General features: G+C 36.8%; 1 protein-coding gene across 1 annotated transcript; it reads right to left on the bottom strand.

The window, feature by feature from the left end:
* Positions 1-2,500: 2,500 nt before the first annotated feature.
* On the bottom strand, positions 2,501-20,665 carry FDX1 (ferredoxin 1). Its single transcript, XM_085309069.1, has 4 exons — positions 20,616-20,665; positions 13,694-13,818; positions 9,410-9,539; positions 2,501-2,623 (listed from the first exon to the last, which is right to left on the bottom strand). Exons 1-4 carry the CDS (start codon positions 20,648-20,650, stop codon positions 2,503-2,505), a joined length of 411 nt encoding a protein of 136 aa, XP_085165195.1. The 5' UTR covers positions 20,651-20,665; the 3' UTR covers positions 2,501-2,502.
* Between the last annotated feature and the right edge of the window lie 373 nt (positions 20,666-21,038).

The following is a 21,038-nucleotide window of genomic DNA, read 5'->3' as shown; positions in this document are numbered from 1 at the left end:
GCCTGTTTCTCCAGACTACAGACTTACCTTGTAATAGGCCTACAGTCTTTTTTTTAATTAAAGAAGCTTAGAAGCAAGAGGGAATATAGTCAATTTGGATTTTCTCCTCATTTTGAAATACTAAAGATACTCCTGCTTTCTATATACCTACATATATATGTATGTATGGGGGAAGAGAAAAAGTGAATGACTTCGTATTTTAATTTCTTAGTGAGAAAGTAAGTGCTTTCAGAAAGTGAGTTATCTATGATCTTTATTTTCACAAGGAAGTAACAGTAAATATATATTCAAGTAGTTCTGATTCTTTAATAGTGTGTCACTGCACAGTAAGTCATATTTATATTTTAATATGCATTAGCTGCTAAATATAATTATTTATAAATTCAATTTTACAGCCAAAAATGCATTCAGTGGCACAGGACAAAGAGGAAAGAAAATCAATACCAACAAGGTGACTCAGAAATTGATATAAAATAAGATTTATTTGCAAATCATTTTGACAACAAACAAGTATACCTCTGAGCTGTGCATTCTGGGGCGTACATATCAGTTCCTTAACCACCTTTCTGAGTTTTCCATTTGTATGCAATACAGCACACCRCTGGAATTCAAGACAAACTTTGAAGTGTCCTTTGGCCTTCCTGTGCTAAGTAATCCCTTCCACAGGCACAGTGTAGGAGAGCCACAAAGTCTCAGTAACAAGAAGTTGTCACATGAAATGCACAATGAAAGAACCCTGGTTTACAAGGGAATCWGCTGCTTTCACTTTTGTTTGGCAGAGGGTGTTTTAGACACAATGTTAAGCACTCTGAGATTCCCACAAGTGCCTGGTACTGTAAGGAAACAAAACAAAATTCACCTCCCCCAAACCTCACAGCTAGGATGATTACTTTTCTGTCTTCAGATTAGGAATGCATAGTATGCTACGACCCTGCTTATGACCTACCTGAGTGCTCTCTCTTGGAATATAAGGAGCCATGTTCCATTTAAAAAGTAAAAGTTCAAGATTTAATGAGAATTACTGCAGATAAATGAACTCAGGACAGAGGCAACAAAAAGAATCAATTTACTGTAGTTTGTGACTGCAGAAAGGTAAGCTCTAAATTATGTTTAGAGTGACAGTAGTTAAAGGGAAGAGAGAAGTATCCTCAGAATATTTCTTTATTTCTATCCTTCCCCCAACTCTGCTCTTTCCCTTTCAGGGGGTGGGGAAATTTTAACTCTGAAGTCTTTTYCCCCCTTCTCTCTAAAGATTAGCTATTAAGCAAGTTTTGAGAACCCTAATGACTAAGTTCTTTGACCAGATCACATTAAGTCTATCTTGTTCAAGGGGAACACCACTAAACAAAGAAACAGCTTCTGTGAGAAGGAAATTAAGGTATCAGAATTAGATTTACTATTTTCAATATAATTCTAGAAAATATTTCTTTTTATAGCAAAAGATTGTTATTCTTCTTTACGAAGCTCAAAGTCATCCTAATATTCAAAAATATTACATTATGTAATACATTACTGATAGCTAGTTCATTTAATTACTTAGGCAACAAAAACTGGAGAGACTAATGAGTCTTAGAGAAATCATTTTCTTTTGGCCTACTTTAGAAAGGCTAAAACAAGGTCCAAGTGAATGTTCTCAGAGATCAGCCTACAGGATATCCACCATGGAGGTCTTCTATCCCTTCTGGGGAACTTAATCCATCTTTATGGAATATAGTTGGTCATTTCATATAAATCAGTTATTGAAATCATCCTTGGAGCAAAGTCCAGAATCCARGATTCTCTTCAAGCTGAACACCTTATACAGTATCATGCTGCCTCCTGAACAAGCTTGCAACTAAAAAGAGATGAAGATTTCAGAACAAATCATGTTCTATGTTGACAGCACAGTGCCCTGTTCAATCTGTCATCCAAGCTTCAGATAATAGCAAGATATGCTCTCTACCATTAGGCAGCTGAGTCTTTATTCTTTTGAGCCATGTGAATACCCACATTTATGGTGCAAAGATAAACGCAGTTAAATTGATGTTTGTTGACTGCTGATGTGGGCAACACAGAGGTACTGCAGCAACTAAGCTGCTAGTATTCTGCACTCCGAGCATACCACCTTTAACAGAACATTTTGAAGACCCCATGTAGTCTGCTAAGTTCAGCTCTCTTACATAGGTCTGAAACCTAGAAATGCCCTTTTTGATAGGAAGTCTTGTGGAAGTGATCAAGTTTTCAAATGCCATTAAAAGTTTTGGCAGAATTAATAAGAAATCTGTAACACTCTTGCTAACAGTTATAGTCAATGATCACTTAGAAGTATTATTGCATTTTAAGCATAAAAATATAGGAGGTTCTATAAAGAAAGTCAAAATAGCATTAATCTAATATTGATAGTCATATAAAATAACTCACAATTATGTAAGCTTCTGTATTTAATTACACATTTAAAAATAAGTTATAAAAATAATTAAGCTTCTTTAAAACCCCTAAGATAGTTTCTTCTAGGAGTTTCTTCTAGGAGTTTCTTCTAGGACTCATGTCTATTGATTGTCTAGCATCAGCAACAGCTTCAGGTACTCGAACAGTCATATCGTTCATAGATTTCTTCAAGCAGATCTGGCAGCCCAAACGTGATCTGTAAAGAAATATGGCATTGCTTTTAGTTTTACACAACCATGTATCTAACAGCATTCACCAAATTATTTCGCCAGAATTCAGTCATCCCAAACACATTAKGGTCCAGAAACTGTTAACCTTGTGCATGGTCTTAATCRAGACCAGYAGTGAATTGTATACATCCATGYAAAGAAATAAACAGGATTAATCAYGACCATCAGTTTGCCTACTTAAAAMACAGAGTTCAGTACATGTAAAGTTTTACACTGAGTATTTCCTCCTTGCTGAGGAAACATACAATACGGATGACCCTTCCATTTTTAATGATTCATTAATAGATTAGTCAAGTTTAGAGAATGACACCTGATCTGCCAAAAGACCATTTGGTATCTCCAAGGAAATGAAGTCAATGAATGAAATCCTCAGGAAAGGTATAGCCCAACCCATCCAAAGACCCAAAGTCTGAAGGCAACGCAAGAAAACAGAATGTGCATTTGGACAATGCTCCCGACAGCTTACTTTAGGTGAGCTTTTAGAGTTTGTCAACTACGCACAATCTTACTGACAAGAAATTAAGAATTCTTTTTTTTTTTTCCATTTCCTGTCACTTTTATCTTCCCCAAAGTATGCACCCAAGTCAAACGTTCTGGATTTCTGGCGTGGGGGGTAAATCACAGTCACTTTAAAATCCTGCCTTTCAGTAATTTATTGATAAGGCAGTCCATTCCCACACATCTACCTGCAGTTCTGGACCAGTCAAGCAAGGCCCTGCATGACCACAGATTTCTGAAGCATCTACAGGAGAACATTTCCATTTGTTATGCACTAGCCATTTTAAGAAGAAGCAGAGTCAGAAAGGAAGAAATATCTTCCTATGAYCAATATTAACGAAAAAAAAATCTCCGTGATAAGATAATGGAGGGCATGCAAGACCCCCTTGGGACCTACTAATTTCTTTATTATAGATACAAATAATAGATATGGCCTTTTTAAAAGATTTCAAATTTTCAATTCTTCAAATCTTTTCAGAACTAATTCTRTGGAAGCAGCTTAAAAGAGTGTCAGAAATTACGTGCATTAAAAAAGCTTGTCAATTTTTTAGCAGATCCTAAACCAGAATCACAGAATGGTGAACAAAGGAGCAAACTACACCTGAAGATAATTTGATTAGTTTCTTAACWTGAGCTAGTAAATGATAATACTTTGGGGAAAGCTAATGTATTMTGAAATGCATATTTATGGCTCTGGTCCTACAATTTCATCCACCCAATGAAAATACTATGTTCACAGAAATAAGTGGAAAAAAATGAATTAATGCAACTTGTATTAGATGAGACAAGCTGAAATTAAATATATATTTTTTAAATACATTAAAGTCCCCTGTGTTTAATCTCAACCACCACTGTATCCTCATAGGATGAATCCTTTCTTTAAATTTTGTTTCTTCACTCCAGCAACATACAGTAGCTTCCTCTACTGTTGTAACACTGGAATCCAAGAAAGTCTTGCTTGCTAGTTCTGAGACTTATTCCCTGCTTTTCCAAGGAACTACTAATTCGTGCTTGTTCTGAAAGCTCTCAGCTTCCTAAACCTCTCTTGGCCTAGCCTATCCTACATTCAACGCAGGGCAAGATTTAAGAAACCAGACCCAATCAACGAGAAAGGAAAGAAAGCTATTCTAAATGCCAGGTTTCAATTTTCAAAGTTGTAAGGAAAAATATTTCTCTCATAATGAAGAYGCGTATGTGTAGGTATCGGTAAGTCTCAAAAAATTGTATCTTGTATTTACTAATGGTACATTTCTGGTTTTGTTTTCAAACTGAAGGAATCAAGATTGGATCATTAGGCCAGAAAGGTAAGAGTGAACAAAAGACAAGAAACACAGGAGGGGAGGAGAGTAAAATGCTCATGGTACCCCAGAAGATGTAATCCTTCATTTTTCTGTCATTTAGCAGGGAAAATCTTGTATGTGAATGTTTGAATGTTAAAAAAAAAAAAAAAAAAAAAGTTTAATACCACCAGTAAATTCTGTAGATATCGTAAGTCCCTTTTTTTGCTGGAATATCTTTAAATACCAAGGCACGTATATCAAATTAAATATAGAATGCTTAAACGTCAGCAAGAATTGGCAATGTTCTGTATCATCAGTTGAATAATAGTTTTRTCAGTACAAGACCCTAGGCAGAGAGATACTAGAAAAAAAGTGATACTAAATTAATAAAGAACTCTTTCAAGCATGTAGCTATTAACTGTTGTTAAAGCCCCAATTCAGCAGTATACCTGAAAGTAATACTTCTATATAAAAGACTGTATAAATCAACTTCTAGTTCCTGAAATGTGTGTGTGCATATACACKTCACAAAAATATTTCAATTTATGAATATGCATACATAAAAGTACTAAGATCAATTAAATCTAYTAGCAATATGCAATTTCTTATATTTATATTGTAGCTGTAGTATTGTTTGCAAGACTTAATTTGACTTAAATATCTGATTTTCACTTGGGACCAATTCTGACTTTACATGACTAACATTTCAGRCAAAATCCTAGTTTACTGAATCAGAAGTTATTCTACAAGAACACAGCACCAGCTATAGTAATTGTAAAACAAGATTCACCAACTCAATTAATTTACCCCTTACACAGAGAAAAATCTAACTCCAATTACCCGAGAAACCAGTTCTTAGCCTAACAAATCAGTGCACTACCTTAATAAACATACCTACAAGTTATTTCTTCAGTTTTCTGAAAAAATGTAGGAACGGGTGTGTTTTTTTTTTTTCCAGCATTCTAAATAAAAAAGTTTATATTCATGGGGAACCGATATCTGAGCGTTTTTAGATACCATATTCTTAGAGAAATAGAATGGGTAAATTAAATGGATCTTCCTAGAATTAAGAAAGGAGGAGTGATRTTACACAAGAAGTTAAGTTAAACAAGCTAAACCTCTGAATCATTAAAATTTGGGAATCATTTTGGTATATTCTTGGACATAAACTGCACTTCAGAGGATTAAGCTCCTAACAACATTTATAAGGATTCATAGTCTATTCAAAGATATATCTGAAATGCAGTATAAACCAAATCATCATTAAATGACCTACCCTTCAAATACTTGGAATCACAATAAATCTGTTAGAGGCTAATAAACAGCATGAATTTTATCCTGAAAGAAAAGTAGCTAAAGGTTCATCTTCCAAAAGATACAGTGGGTTGAACTGCAGTTCCTCTTCCCATTAGAAGAAAAACAAATGGAGTATCTTGACATCTCAAGACATCTCTTTCCCTAAGACAACGTTAAGGAGCAAAAAATGAACATTATGTATTAACAATGASAGCTGAGGAGTTTTTACTTTTACTAACACAAAAAAAAAAAGCAGATTTTTTTTAACCTATGGTCTCARGTGAGTAAAAAGACAGAGTGAAATTTATGTTTAAACATGCTCATGATTAATCTACACTGTGGAAGGCACATCCTCCAGGGAACCCAAGCATATATATACATGCCACATATCAGAGTTCTGCTTTAACATTTCTAGTAAGACAGTAACAGACATAACTGCATAGGTTTCTGGCAAAACACTCTCCAAACTGCTACTGTTTTGTGGAGTGTTAAAAGTAAGAACAGCTGTAGTGCATCTGACCAGAGGACCATCTCCCTCAATATCCTGTTTCAGCCAGTGTCCAGCAGCAAGTGTTAAGGAAGAGAAAAATGAGGGCAAACATAGAATGATCTCTCTTCAAGGTAACTTCCTAGTCTCCAGCATCTTATGGAACTTCCTGAGCCACAAGTAGTATCCTTGTGTTTAAACACCCTGTACTGGATTCCCCCTCCTCYCCCCATATTTACCAATTGCTTTTTGAACCCCTTCAAATTCTGGCATTCATAACCATCTGTGGCAATGGATTTACTCCTTGTGAAGTAACACTTCCTTATGTTTTGAGGCTGCTACATGATAAAAACTAGGTAGCACCAAGTGACCTTGTGAGAAAAACTACTTTCTCTTATTTAATYTTCCTATAGCATTTATAATTTTACAGACTCCGCTCAGAGCTCCCTTCCTCAATTCTTCTCAACAGCCTAAGAAGTTTTGATCTTAAAAATGATTTAGTCCATGCATGAAAGCCAGTCCACATTTAACCATTTCATAGCCCTCTCTTTACTTCCTCTTATTGCACCTTTTTTTAAAGACAAATCAGAACAGCACAAGTACAAAGCTATGGTGAATTAACATTTTTCCCTATAAATAGGATTTCCTGCTTTTCTACCTGYTTCTTCCAAAAACAGCTAGCGTTCCATTTGCTTTTTGGAGCATTTTTACATCAAGCCATAAACTGGCATTCCTGCAGAAACATTAGCTAGCTAAGAGCCTATTTCAATTATATAGTATATATAGTATATTCAAGTATAGTATAAGTTACTACTGTTCCATCCTCCTCTCCATATGCATTGATTTGCAACTATTAACATCAGATTTCATCTGCTATTTCATTTCCTATCTTTTAATATCACAAGATCTTTCTGCATGTCTTCATGGACAGTTTTTGATTTTACCACAATGAGTAATACAGCATTGTAAATAAATCTTGTCATGTTACTCTTTACCTTTTTTCAAAGCCTTTGACAAATATGCTGACTATGCAAGACCTAGCACAAATCACTCAGGGATTACACTGCTGATCTGCTACAGGATAGCCAAATACTTCTAACCCTGTTAAAAGACAAATGATCATTTAACCAATTCTTTAACCTTCATATGGCAATTGCTCTCATCCCACTGCATCTCAAAATTTATTAAAGGATTTCTGGAACTTAAGTAAACTATATGAAYGGTAAGATCTTTTTTCATGCTCAGCAATTAATTTGATGAACTCTAACCGTTGCTTCCCTCTATAAAAGCTTTATTGGATGCTCACCTTACCATTAATTAGTTGAAACTATTACAAATATTATTATTTTTTATTCAGTATTCTTATAGTAGTTATTTTTTAAACATTCAACTTGCCAGGGCTTGCTTTTCTCTTACTGAACTACTTTTAATAATCTCCATTATTCTGCAGTTACTCAAACCAATTTTGTTTTAGTGTTTCTAATCAGTATCTCATTTTAAAAGATATCCACCATCATGACACCTCTTGACCTTTGCAAGCCCAGAGAGTCACTGAGAAGAAAAACTTTTATTCTTATACTTATGCAAGGGTATAGTAGTGCATTTCCATTACCAAGGTTTGCATCAACACTATCTATAGTAAATGTCAGAGGCACTTAAAAAAGCAGTTTTCCAGAAAAGTTTACCTTTCATACATACAAAAGATCCTTGGCATAGGAAGAACAGCCATGACATTAAGAAAATCTGTAACATGCAAGTAACATGTCTTCAGAGGGTCTAAAACATAATTTGGAGAAAATAAAAGAAAAACTTAAACAGAGTGCTTCCCATTGCTTTCAGTTCTTCAGTAAAAAACCCTTGCTTTAAAGTTTAAATTTGTGGGTATTGCTACAGACTACCTGATCACAGAATCACACAGAATGGTTGAGGTCAGAAGGGACCTCTGGAGATCACAGTAAGTTGAACAAAAAAGTTTAGTTCATTATTCTCTAGAGCTTTTTGAGTAATTGGTTTGGCTCAGAACTTAAAGGTTATTCTTAGAAGAATTATGATAGATACCAAGAGGGAAGTCAATTCACACTTAATGGCCTTATGATTTTTTCCAAGATTTTAAGTATTTTCTTTGTCACAGGAAAAAATGATAAAACAAAAGAAGCTAAGGCAAGCTATGAGTACACAGCTCTACCACTTTGCCTTTGAAGCTCCTAAAAAAAAATTGTAATTTAGCTGAAAAATGTGTACTCTCACGTAGGAATGACTAATACAGGATTCTCACTACTGGTACAAGGAGATAAATGAGTGAATTCAAAGTACTTCTCTGCAGAATCATAAAAAAATAATGCTATGCAAGCCAGGTATGAAGCCCTCTGAAATCACTGGAAATATTTTCAAAAACTTGAACACACAGTTCCTTTGAAAMCCGAAGATTAGGGTTTATGAAGCTTCACAAGAAACAGCTGCCTACTATTCCCATGTACGTTCAATGATAGAGGCTACGTGTACACCAGCAAGTAGTACAGCTCACCAGCAATGAACCTGTAGAGTGAAATGGTTTGTGCAGAGGATGGGACACACTTTTTACAAAGTGGGGGCAGGTGGAACAGAGGGCTATGTCAGACAAGCTCTAGTMTGGCTCCATGCACTGAATGACCACTAGCAGTTGCAGCATACTCTTGGGTTTAGTTTCATCCAAAAAAAAMCTGGTTTGGGTAGTCTAAGAACTCTCTGACATGAAAGCACAGTAAGTGGGGATTTCTTCAAAATAAATTTGATGCAAACTAAAAAAGCAACATGGCACATTCATAAAAAACATTAATTAGTTAAAGACTGATGGAAAAAGAAAGCAAAGGGAGAAGGAAGGGAAATAAGAACAAAATCACACAGAGGACAGCATTGGCAAAGTTTTAGGCGATGGARCTGTGTTTTTGGTCATGTTTCACTATCTGACACTTCTGCACCAGACATTGAAGAGCAAGTACTGGCAACTGGCATTCTTCAGCTTATGAAAACACTAATGACATCTGCCTAATACGAATTCAGATAAACAATACGTAAACTTGCCAGTCCCATTTGTGTAAGAGAATCTAGCTATTCATTAAAAAGTGATTAAGGCATTCTAGGAATATCAAACTGCCCCATCTGCAGACTCTTCTTTCAGTTCTTTGGTGTAGTGAAGTGTTATGTTGCCTTACGTTTCTGTGAGGCCATATGCTAGGTCTAGCATGTCCATCTCTTCATCAGTAATTGCATCCAGTTTCTCAAATACGTGGTCTTCAAAGATTAAGTGACAAGTTGAACAGGCTAGTGTTCCTTCACAGGCACCTAAAGAAAGCACCAAGTTAACAGAAAACTTAACTTCCATATTACAGCAGAATTCCTTCATATATCTGTTTCTCTGCTTAATACCAGGAAAAGATTCTCWACTGAGCAGTAGTGTCATATATTCCCACATTCATGTATCTGCTTACCATTCAACTGTTGATAGTATTTCTACATTTCCTACAACATTAAAGTTTACTTGAAATTATCTACTGAAAATACTTAAAATACTTGACTAATTCCTTCTGTCCTTTTTTTAAAATTAAAAAGTAGTTTTTATAAAATCACCAGTATAGAATGCTTAAATTGTTATCATTCACAGTATGGGCAATCACTCAAAAAATCAGTAACAGAAAAATTTGTACGTACCAAAGCAAATGGAAGCACAGCCTGCATGTATAACCACCGCTATCAAAAGAAACTGCTGAATTCTACATCAGACTTTAAGAATMATGCAGAAAACACCACCCTGTTACAATAGCATCATTAGCCATGTATCRTAATGAGCATGATACTGTACTAGAAGATTTGGTATTAAAAATATAGAATGTCTTCAAATACATACAAATCCATATGAAGAAACAGGGTTTAAAGTGTAAAATGACAAGTAATTTAAATTTTGTCATATCAGCAGTTTAAGTGTTCTCATGTTGGACAAAAGGAAAAAATCCACACTGATCAACCTATTTACATTACAAAGGTTTTCTGGAATGTAAGGCTAGTAATAGCAAGTGAATTGAGTGCAGCTGAATCATTCAACTGTTTTAGAAATATCTCTGCATGAAGACTTTTATCATCATTACTGCTGCACATGGGATGCCCCCTAGCGATAAAAGTAAACATGTGAGATGTTTTTTTTTAAAGTGATTAAAAAAAAAAAATACTACACACACACACTTTTAGCTTATTTACATTGATGTATTTCTCTGCTCTATAACGGTTTTCTACTAAAACATCATTCTAGAGGTAGGAATAGCACATGCTATAAATATAATTAGATTGTTATGGTATCTCCAATGATTATGTTGGCTCCTGTTTATCAACAGCATTGCCATTTTACTTCATCACAGTGCTTTGTTAAGATAGCTGGCATTTCCAAATGTGAGAAGATATTAACTGTATAGGTAGACCAGCTGTAAGCCTATAGGATACATTTAACAAATGCTACCCGAAGCTAGAGTTGTCCTAATGCATTAAAGGTTTAAGAGAGGATTCCTCTTTGCAAAAGGAATGCAACTCATTACAGGGATTTTACAGACTTAAAACAGATTTTATTACTAGCAGTGAAATTTATTTGCACTTAAATAACAGACGCATAGTCTTAAGATTTCACACTGTGCACCAGCCYAGCCTACTGAACTTTTTCTATACTTGCTCCATACTATCCACATAATTCATGCACAGTGTAACTCCATTTCTAGCTTTAGTGTGTAGTATTATTTACTTACACTTATATTCACTTAAACCCCTGTTTTGAAAGCTCTCACATGTAGAATCCTACTATTTCAGTTGAACTAAGTATGGAATAGAGGGGAAATCTTAGGGAATAGGAAAGTTTTCAGAACTTCCTCCTTTCCTGATTTTAAGCAGAACTTATATCAAGATAGAATTTCACTAAGGCATTGGGATGCAATATTCTGATTCTGCATACATATTTTCATGATTAAATATTTTACTTAAAATTGGATTTTAACACAATTCAGTTTGTACTGAGGCCATTATCGAAGGCTCTAAACTACTTAATAGGTTTACTGACTCAATACCTTACTGCATAAACAAGGTACACGCCACAGGCTTACAGTTTGCTCTATTCACTAGTCTTTTATATAATAGATGGATTATTGCCCACAATTCACTTTAACATTTCTAATATAATAAAATAATTATTTTTAATCATACATGTACCAACTTAAGTTTGGCAACTTAACTAGTAAGCTTTCATTTGCCTTGAAAATATAACTCTGAAAACATTACGTTAACTCAGTATTTTCCACGCTTTTCTATTTACAATCTTGACTTTACAGTTTTACATCTGAGATTGCAGTCTCACTTTTACTTACATTTCCAGGGTCACAACTCCTCACACTGGAAACACGACATAGTTAAAATACTAGTCTACAGAAGTTATTTTTTAAAAAATTAAARAGAAAATAAGTTTAATTTTCCAGACAGTAAAGAGAAAAAAGAAAAGTAGAATTCTAGTACTCCTTCAAAGAGCTCTGCCAGAACTCCACCACCAAGAACAATTCAGGAGAAGAAAGGGCAAATCGAAGTCAAATTACATGACGTTCTCTTCCACTGTCTAGTARTGTTAACTTACTTCTCTTCAGAGGAGCTTTGACAGAATAAAAGAGATACATGACGGAATAAAAGAGATTTGGACATTGGACAAGGGATCTCCAGAGGTCCCTTCCAACCTTACTGATTCTATGATAAGATGTTAATTCAGTGCCTTCAGAGCCTTTTCTAGGCTTTTGTGGCCATTTCTTTCAAAACTCTCAAGTTCACCTTGACAGAAGTTTCCTTCTCTCTGCCAAAWATTACTTCAGTGTTCTGAGAGCTTTCCCTTTTCTTATCTAGTTCTTTCCCTTAAAAATATGATCTATACAGTTATCTCTCTGAGGTACTACGAGTATATTTAAAGTCTTATATTTGAAGTGTAGTTGAAGGCATATTTTCTTTTTCTTGAGAAAAAAAAGAAGTATAGAGAGAAGTATAGCTCTCTATGATATGTTTTACTGAACACAATGATATATTTTTAATTTTTGGCATATATATTTAAAACAATCTTATCTTCAAATAATGAAATGATTTTTCATAAATTGTCAGGATACGACGAGATAACTAATACCCAAACGTCAACACTGATGTTGACTAGCATCGAATGTAACAATGGCTTATCTCTATCAACACAACAATAATACAAAAGACTGTAACTCTCCTTACCAGTACTGAAGAAACCAACATTCTGAAATGAAGTAAAAATATGAGTTTTCTGTTATCGTTTATTGTAATCAGTTTGATCATGGCCATATGATTTGAAATGGAATTGAAGAAAAACTCTTTTCATTCTCTCTGACAATCATTGTTTGGATATTAGTTTTTCCAAAGGCAGGAAAAAAAAAAGTCAAGATCATATTGAATAAGGGAAAAAAAATCCCTGCTTTTCAAGTTAAAAAAAAAGAAAAAGAAAAAAAACATGATTCGTTGAAATATAGGCATGTGGCAGCAACTGATACTTCTTTTTCTGGCCTGTAACTTTGGGTTGAGAGTGAAAACTGCCTATTTTATGCCTATACCAACTGATGAAAAACAATCCTCCCCCTGCAGAAGCCACCGAATAAAAAAACACACATACACACCCAAAAATCAAAGAAGCACAAACCTCAAACTAATCAACCTGTGGAGACTAACTAAGGAAGCCAACATGCAAGGGAAGTTGGTTTTGTTCTTCTCCCTGTTATTATACTCTCAGAAGTTTTCCCAAAAGGTACATACCTAAAAAGACCCGTCAAAACAACCGTAAATCAGAACAGAGAAAAAAGGAAACTGAAGCAATGTCTCCTAAAATAAAACCTGACTGAAAATGACTACTGCAACTCACTATTACCAGCCTTAGAGTTTGGGGAAAGAAATAAAAGAGTATATCCCCACCACCACTCATCTCTTATTTTTAGGTCTGGTTTCATGAAGACAGAACTCAGTATGGCAAAGTTCAAGAAATGAACCTGTCTCCTTTACCTGACTGACATGGATTTGGTTGTTCCTTTCACTCAGCACTCAAACACTACAGCAATCTGTGCTACAAAAAGACTGATAACAAAACGAGACTATACAACAACACAGTTAGCAGTAACCTATCACTGTTAGTAGTTTGTTATGCAACCAGAGCCTTTCAAGTCACAGAAGAGTTCTCAGGTAGCATCTTTCAGATTCCACCTTGAGAGCACTCTGTCTGCATTTCCCTCCTTTAACATTTAAACATTGAAAGTTCCAAGGCCTAGCACAAAAAATTTTCAGAACTTGACCCTATGCACCTGCAGAAAAATAGAAAAAAAATCCAMGTAAAGAACTAGGTTTTTATAGACATCATAAATAAACCAGTAATTCATTATAATTTCTAGACATTGAATRTGTTATTCAAGGAATCTACTTACCAAAACCATCTATGTCTAGATTATTATCAACAACAACATCCAGCAGTGAATCCCCAGGTTTTCCTTTGGCTGTTAGTTTATCACCATCACGATTTATGAAGTGAACAGTTATCTTCTCTTCTGAGCTGAAAAGTATATAATGGAACATAAGAAAGAATTTAAATTTTTTTAGATGTTTAAAAATGATTGAACACTGCTAAAACAGTAATCACTATCAACTGTAAAAGCACAGAAACCTAACTAAGTTATTGGCTTTTAAACTCTGTAATATATACAGGCTTCTTCTGCTGTACACTGAACAATACAGCCTCGAAAAAATAAAAAAAAAAAGATCTTTAGATTTGTGCTCTTATAGAAGATCCTGATGCTTCACTTTTCACAGAAGTCAGAGCTGCTTTATTTTAGACACAAATTAATATTTTTAGCAAATAAAAAAAGCTTATTATTAAATACTTTTCTTCACACCTTTATGAATTCTTTCTTTAGATTTATGAAATTGTAWTTTTCTGGTTGTTATCATTTAGGTTAAATTTAAAGTCTTCCTGTTTCTGGTTAGAATTTAAGATATTTTATTAATTTCAAAATTTAATTCATCTCTCTTCTCCCTTTTCTCACAATAATGGAAAATATTCCAAAAACTTTCTGCTTCTTTTAGCACAGATCATAACATGCAAAACAGATTTCATTCTCTTATGATTTCACTTTATAAATTTTAATTCTAGTGAAGTTCATCTGAAGATTGATGTTAGTGTCAAAGGAAGAAGGCTTCAYATATTTTCCTACTTTGCTTTTAAGACAGTTACATACATTTAAGAAAAAYACTCGGTATAAATATTTCCTATTTCTAAGTATAGCATAGGTATAGAAAAACACAGGGATTTTTAGTGCCTCATATTATGTCATTTCCCATTTGAATTAAAGGAAAGTTGTTAATAAGCTAGCAATTATGAAAGTTTATTTTTAGAAAGACTATTCTCTTTCTTATGGTAAATGAGGAAAACAAGAAAAACCTTGTGGAATGACAAGGAATAAAACATGCCAAGAGATACAAATAAAACACATGAAGGCTAATGCAACATCTATGTTTCAGTGTGAAATCTACTTCTAAGAAAAGCATGTTCAGTATTACAGTTAATCTTTGCAATAATTGTAGACTTTGAGTAATCACCACATAGAATGCATACAGGCTTGAAAATTAAATCAYACCCAAGAATACACTAACTTGAAGAACCAATATTAAAACCAAAATTTGAGAGTGGCCATATTAATGCTTTGGTAAGCCAGTTATATTGGAACTGGTTATAAAATAAAGTATGCTTTTATTGTAATCTAAGTTGTAGCTTGTTTTGAAAAATGACAGATTGTTGATCTAGACTTAATACACTTGTCAAAACTGTAAAATTACTTAGCAGCAGTATGTGCCATGATTCATTACGCTGTCATGCTCATTTCTTATCAAATAAACCCTCAGTCTATTCTCCAGAAGACAGCCACAAGCTACTTCTAACAATGATTCCTTTCAAAAACTATAATCAATAATGAAGCACTGAACTTGTTTATCTACAGAATTCAACTGAAACATAGACTATAACAACATTCAGAAAACTTAAAAGATACGTCTTTACCAAGTGTAATTAAAGTCGCACAGTTGTCATCAATGGATGACCTCCAGCAAAYCATGCTGCAGCAGATTAAGAAATTACTGCATTCATTCTCCTCTGCTCAGTATTACCACCTCCCATACTAGAACCAACAAGACAGGCACCAGCTTCTTAAATATAGCAGTGCAAATTCTATCATCTTCACTGAAAGCCAGCTTCATCAGAAGTTTTAGACTGCTGGGTTTGCAATAGTTAGAGACATAGAGGTTCACATTCTCACAGTCAAAGTAAACCTCCAACAGGAACTTTTTTKGGGGGATAAACAGCTTCAGAAAGCYCTTCCAGTTTTCATAGAAATAACATTTCAGGAAATGAGTGTATTTCTGTCAGGGTGAAACATAATACAAATACAAGGGTACTCGCACTTAACAGGCATCCTCTACCCAAGATACAGGCATGTCAAGTGGAAAATATTTTCCAATATTCAAAACTTACTCTTCTGATARGATAAGGTGACCACAAGTAACACAGATCAAATAGTAAGACACCTAGTCACAATCTGCTGAGATCACAGGAACCTTTGTAACAGATAAATCATCCCCCTCCCCCAAGCCAGTTTTSAAAACATACTTGAAACGGTCTTCACCTAGGTTTTTGGGATAATACCACTGTGCACTGCATCTGACTGAACAAAAATGGCTGAAAAAAAAAGTAATAATAAATCAATCAACCTTTACAGGTCAATGACGTATGAATACTACAAGTGGTACAAAGACAGAACTGCTCAATACAATATATTTACATCAGCTTAAAACAAACTTGTCACTGCATTTTTATGATACAATTTAATGAGCAGCACAAACAGACCTAATTTTAAGGCAAAAAAGTGGTTTTGCACAATCTCCACTCAAATTGTCCTACCATCATGCTTACACTGGTATTAATGCAAATCAACTCATTTTGCTAACGTGACTGAAAATCAACCTTAAAAACAAAGTCGTCTCACGTGAATCAGCAAAAAACTGACTGAGCGGCTGCAAAAGTGACACTGGCCACAATAACGCAAAGCCACAAGACACGAATGAGGTCACCTTTTTAGCAGTAACAGTCTTGCATTAGCTTCAGCCTGTTGTGGCACTGCATCTCGTCTGCTCAYGCCTAACCTGTGTAGCATGTAAGTAGAGGACAAACTGAACCACCATCATTAAGTCATTGCCTTCAGTTAAAGAGTGTTAAAATAATTACTCTTTTTGACCTTGTTATTAACTGAGACTAAAACTTKTTTCATAGAATCATCGAATCAGTAAGGTTGGAAGGGACCTCTGGAGATCATCTAGTCCAACCTCCCTGCTCAGCAGGGTCAACCTACAGCATGGTAGACAGGATTGCATCCAGGCGGGCCTTGAAGATCTCCACAGAAGGAGACTCCACAACCTCTCTGGGMAAYCTGTGCCAGGGCTCYGTCACTCCCACAGGGAAGAAATTCCCCCTCACGGKCAGGCAGAACTTCCTGTGCTTCAATTTCTGCCCATTGCCTCTTGTCCTGTCACATGGGACAACTGAAGAGTTTGTCCCCGTACGCACTGRTAAGATCGCCCCTCAGTCTTCTCTTCCCAGGGCTGAAGAGGCCCAGCTCTCGCAGCTGTTCCTCAKAGGGCAGATGCTCCAGCCCTCTGATCATCTTTGTAGCCCTGTGCTGGACTCTCTCCAGTAGCTCCATGTCTCTCTTGTAGTGGGGAGCCCAGAACTGGACACAGGACTCCAGATGAGGCCTCACCAGGGCTGAGGAGAGGGGCAGCATCACCTCCCTCCACCTGCTGGCAACATTCTTCCTAATGCACCTCAGGAGACCATTGGCCTTCTTGGCCACAAGGGCACATTGCTGCCTCATGGTCAACTTGTCATCCACYAGCACTCCCAGGTCCTTCTCCGCAGAGCTGCTCTCCASAAGGTCAGCCCCCACCTTGTACTGGTGCCTASGGTTATTYCTCCCTAGGTGCAGGACTCTGCACGTGCCCTTGTTGAACCTCAKGAGGTTCCTCTCTGCCCAACTCTCCAGCCTGTCCAGGTCTCTCTGAAGGACAGCACAGCCCCCTGGTGTGTCAGCCACTCCTCCCAGCTTCGTATCATCAGCAAACTTGCTGAGGARGCACTCTGTCCCCTCTTCCAGGTCATTGATGAAGAAGTTGAACAGGATGGGACCCAGTCCTGACCCCTGGGGGGCGCCACTTGCCACAGGCCTCCAACTAGACTCCACGCCACTGATGACGACCCTCTGAGCTCTGCCTTTCAGCCAGTTCTAAATCCACCTCACTGATCAGTCGCCTAACCCACACTTCCTGAGCTTATCTAGGAAGATATTATGGGAGACAGTGTCAAAAGCCTTGCTGAAGTCAAGGTCCACTGCTCTCCCCTCATCTACCCAGCCAGTCATGCCATCATAGAAGGCTATCAGATTGGTTAAGCAGGATTTCCCCTTGGTGAATCCATGCTGGCTGCTCCTGATCACCTTCTTCTCCTCCATATGCCTGGAGATGACATCCAGAAGGAGCTGTTCCATCACCTTTGCAGGGATGGAGGTGAGGCTGACTGGCCTATAGTTGCCTGGGTCCTCCTTCTTGCCCTTCTTGAAGACTGGAGTGACATTGGCTTTCTTCCAGTCCCCAGGCACCTCTCCAGTTCTCCAGGACCCTTCAAAGATGATGGAGAGCGGCCTGGCAACACCATCTGCCAGCTCCCTCAGTACCTGTGGGTGCATCCCTTCCAGGCCCATGCATTTGTGGATGTCTAGCCTACCCAAAAGGTCTCTAATCCTTTCCTCCTCAACCAAAGGAAAGTCTTCCCTTCTCCAGACTTTCTCCCTCACATCCAGGCTGCAGGATTCCTGAGGGCTGCCCTTAGCAGTGAAGACTGAAGCAAAGAARGCATTCAGTAATTCTGCCTTCTCTGTATCCCTTGTCACCAGGGCCCCCGCCCCATTCAGTAGTGGGCCCACATTTTCCCCGAGTCCTCCTCTTGCTGCTGATGTATTTGAAGAAGCCCTTCGTGTTGTCCTTGACATGCCTTGCCAGACTCAATTTCAACTGGGCCTTAGCCTTCCTCGCCGCATCTCTGCATAYTCTGACTGCATTCCTATAATTCTCCCAAGCAGCCTGTGCCCTCTTCCACAGTCTGTGCACTTTCTTCTTCTATCTGAATTTGGCCAGAAGCTCCTTCCTCACCCATGCAGGTCTCCCRCCCCTTTTGCTGCAAAAATTTATTTTCAAAAGCAAAAATGCAGATCCAACTGAAAGACTAAGAAAGTGTCTAACTTTGTCACAATCTTAAATACTATTCATATGGCCAAAAAGTTTAATTTGCAAATCACCAAAGCTTTACTATGCATAAGCCTAACTGGTAAACATTTATGTACACAAACAGTTCTGAGAGTAATGAGACTAGTCACACATTTGAACCACATACTGTGCAGATCATTTGAGTGACTGACAGAAATATTTTTTAAAAATCTGCATGAAACAGTATTTAGGTTTTATGTATCTGAAGTAAAATTGCTTTTGTCTATGCAGACATCATTTAAGTGGAAAAAACATATAATGTAACCTAATCACAGATAATTAATAKGAAATGCATGCCAGGTCTGTGCAAGCACACATAGTCTCAGAATTATCATGAAGAACTAAATATATTTTATGTAATCCGCATAAAGCATAAATATTCCAATTCATGCTCAGATTAACCCTTTTCACCAGCTGTAAAACACAATTCCTTTCTTCATACTGTTGTCACAGTACTATTAGCTTTGTTATCAAACTTTGCTAGAATACACTCAATAACAAACCTTGCAATTTCACTGAAGAGCACCACAGAATCATGACTGCTGTTCACTGTCACTCCCATGCAAAAAGAATATGTATTCCAAGAACCCTGACAGTTACCTCTTCCCCCCTAAAGGAAGTATCCTTTGGAATCTTTTAACTATTACTCTCATGTTAAGAACCATCTTTTGTATTTCCACACACCCCCCAATGACAACTGTAGCCCTGTTGTTGCAYATGGAAAGATCAACACTTATTTCCAGATTTTTCTTAAAGGGTCATCCAATAGTCCTGTTTAAGTACCAGAAGAATTTCCTATGTGAAACTATTATGCTAACACTAACAGACCTTGTGTTAAAATTCACAAGTTGTAAATCTGAATCAACACTTAAAATGTGGTAAAATAATTACGTCATGCAGCAAAACTACTGTATAAACTTATCTAAACTGGTATCAAATAGTTCTGAGATAAATACTATTCATTATGAAACAAAAAGGGGAAAATAGATTAAAAAGGCTAGAAAGTAACAAACTTGGGAATGAAAACATAATGCTTGATGCTTCACTGAAACCCCTGGTAACTTCTGCTCGCAAAAGTCACCCCAACTGATGATTTTACCTAGCCAAGTGTTGATCYTGATAAGTCTTTTTATCAGACTAATGCTGACTGATTGTAAGTTCAGGAACTGGTCTTGAATAGTACTGACTTCTGGAAAAGGTAGAACTAGAGGGAACAACTTGAACATAAACTGTGGAAGTACTAACATCGGGGCGGGGGGGTTATTCCAGGACTCACTCACTCACTCAGCCAGGTTACGACATGGACTATGCGAACAATACATCTGAAAAACGTGCCTGTACAATTTGCTTTGCTTGTGTAATGCATAACTTCCTGGTTCACTTACAAATCTCTATGTAGTCTGCACGTGAAAGACCTGAGGGATTATAAGTCTTGTATTATAATTAGGTGAAGGAATAGTTTCCTTGCTGAATATTTTTTTTCCTCCCATTTTCACCCTGTTCAATAATTTTGATAATTTTTAAAATCTTGAGAGACTTTACCAAGATGTTCTCACTTTTTTAAAATGAAAAGCAGAGAAACAAAGATATCAAAATAACAAAGTTAGGGCACTCACTCAGCGCAGACCTATTTTCAAGACACAAGAGTCACTCAAAAAAAAAAAAATCTAAACCAGCACTTTACATACSTCATACAGGAGTCCTAGACTAAAAAAATTTGTCTCTCTGTATTAAAACTACCCACAACAACAAAGTAAAGGAACACCTACAGAAGAGTTTAAAAGCAAACTTTTGGAAACAGCTTTTATGGCCAGGGCATTTCTCAACCCTCTGGAAACAAGCTAGGTTACACCTCTGGCACTGGATGGCTGCTCCCGTTTTGAATAAAAGAAATTTCTCTGACTTCTCTTCAGGTCGACTTGGCTTTTATAATATATTGCCCTTTGTATTCTGAATACTGAAAGCTATCTGTAGACTTTGATCTACCTTTGAATACAGAAGATGCAAACTAAGAAGKCCATGCCTGAACACAGGCTTTGACCCTGTTTGCAGTTGCAAATGCATAGCTGTGGACTGTGAGATACTAAAGGTCAACAGAGGTAGCTCACGTTGTAACACACGCTCGTAAGCACTGGGGTCTTTTTCTGTGCACTYAGATGCACGAGTGCTCTTCCTACACCAAAGGCAGAGACCTTCAGGCTCTATAAAAGAAAAATCTAGTTAGGCTTTCTAAAAAAGGTGGTGACAAGCACTGTACGGAGGAAAAAAAAATAAGTAACGCTGGTAAGGTCGAGAAGGACGTTTAARGAAACACAGACAGCCCAGGTTAGCCTCCCTCGCCTCTGCGGCCCCGCCGCTGACGGCGCAGCACGGCCCGCGGCCCGGCCCGACCCGGCGCGGCCGCCCGCC

Source organism: Rhea americana, unplaced genomic scaffold (genome assembly GCF_003343005.1).
Source record: "Rhea americana isolate MKP2758 unplaced genomic scaffold, rheAme1 scaffold_29, whole genome shotgun sequence".
NCBI classification, from domain to species: Eukaryota; Metazoa; Chordata; class Aves; order Rheiformes; family Rheidae; genus Rhea; species Rhea americana.
This window is presented reverse-complemented; position numbering and strand designations above follow the sequence as displayed.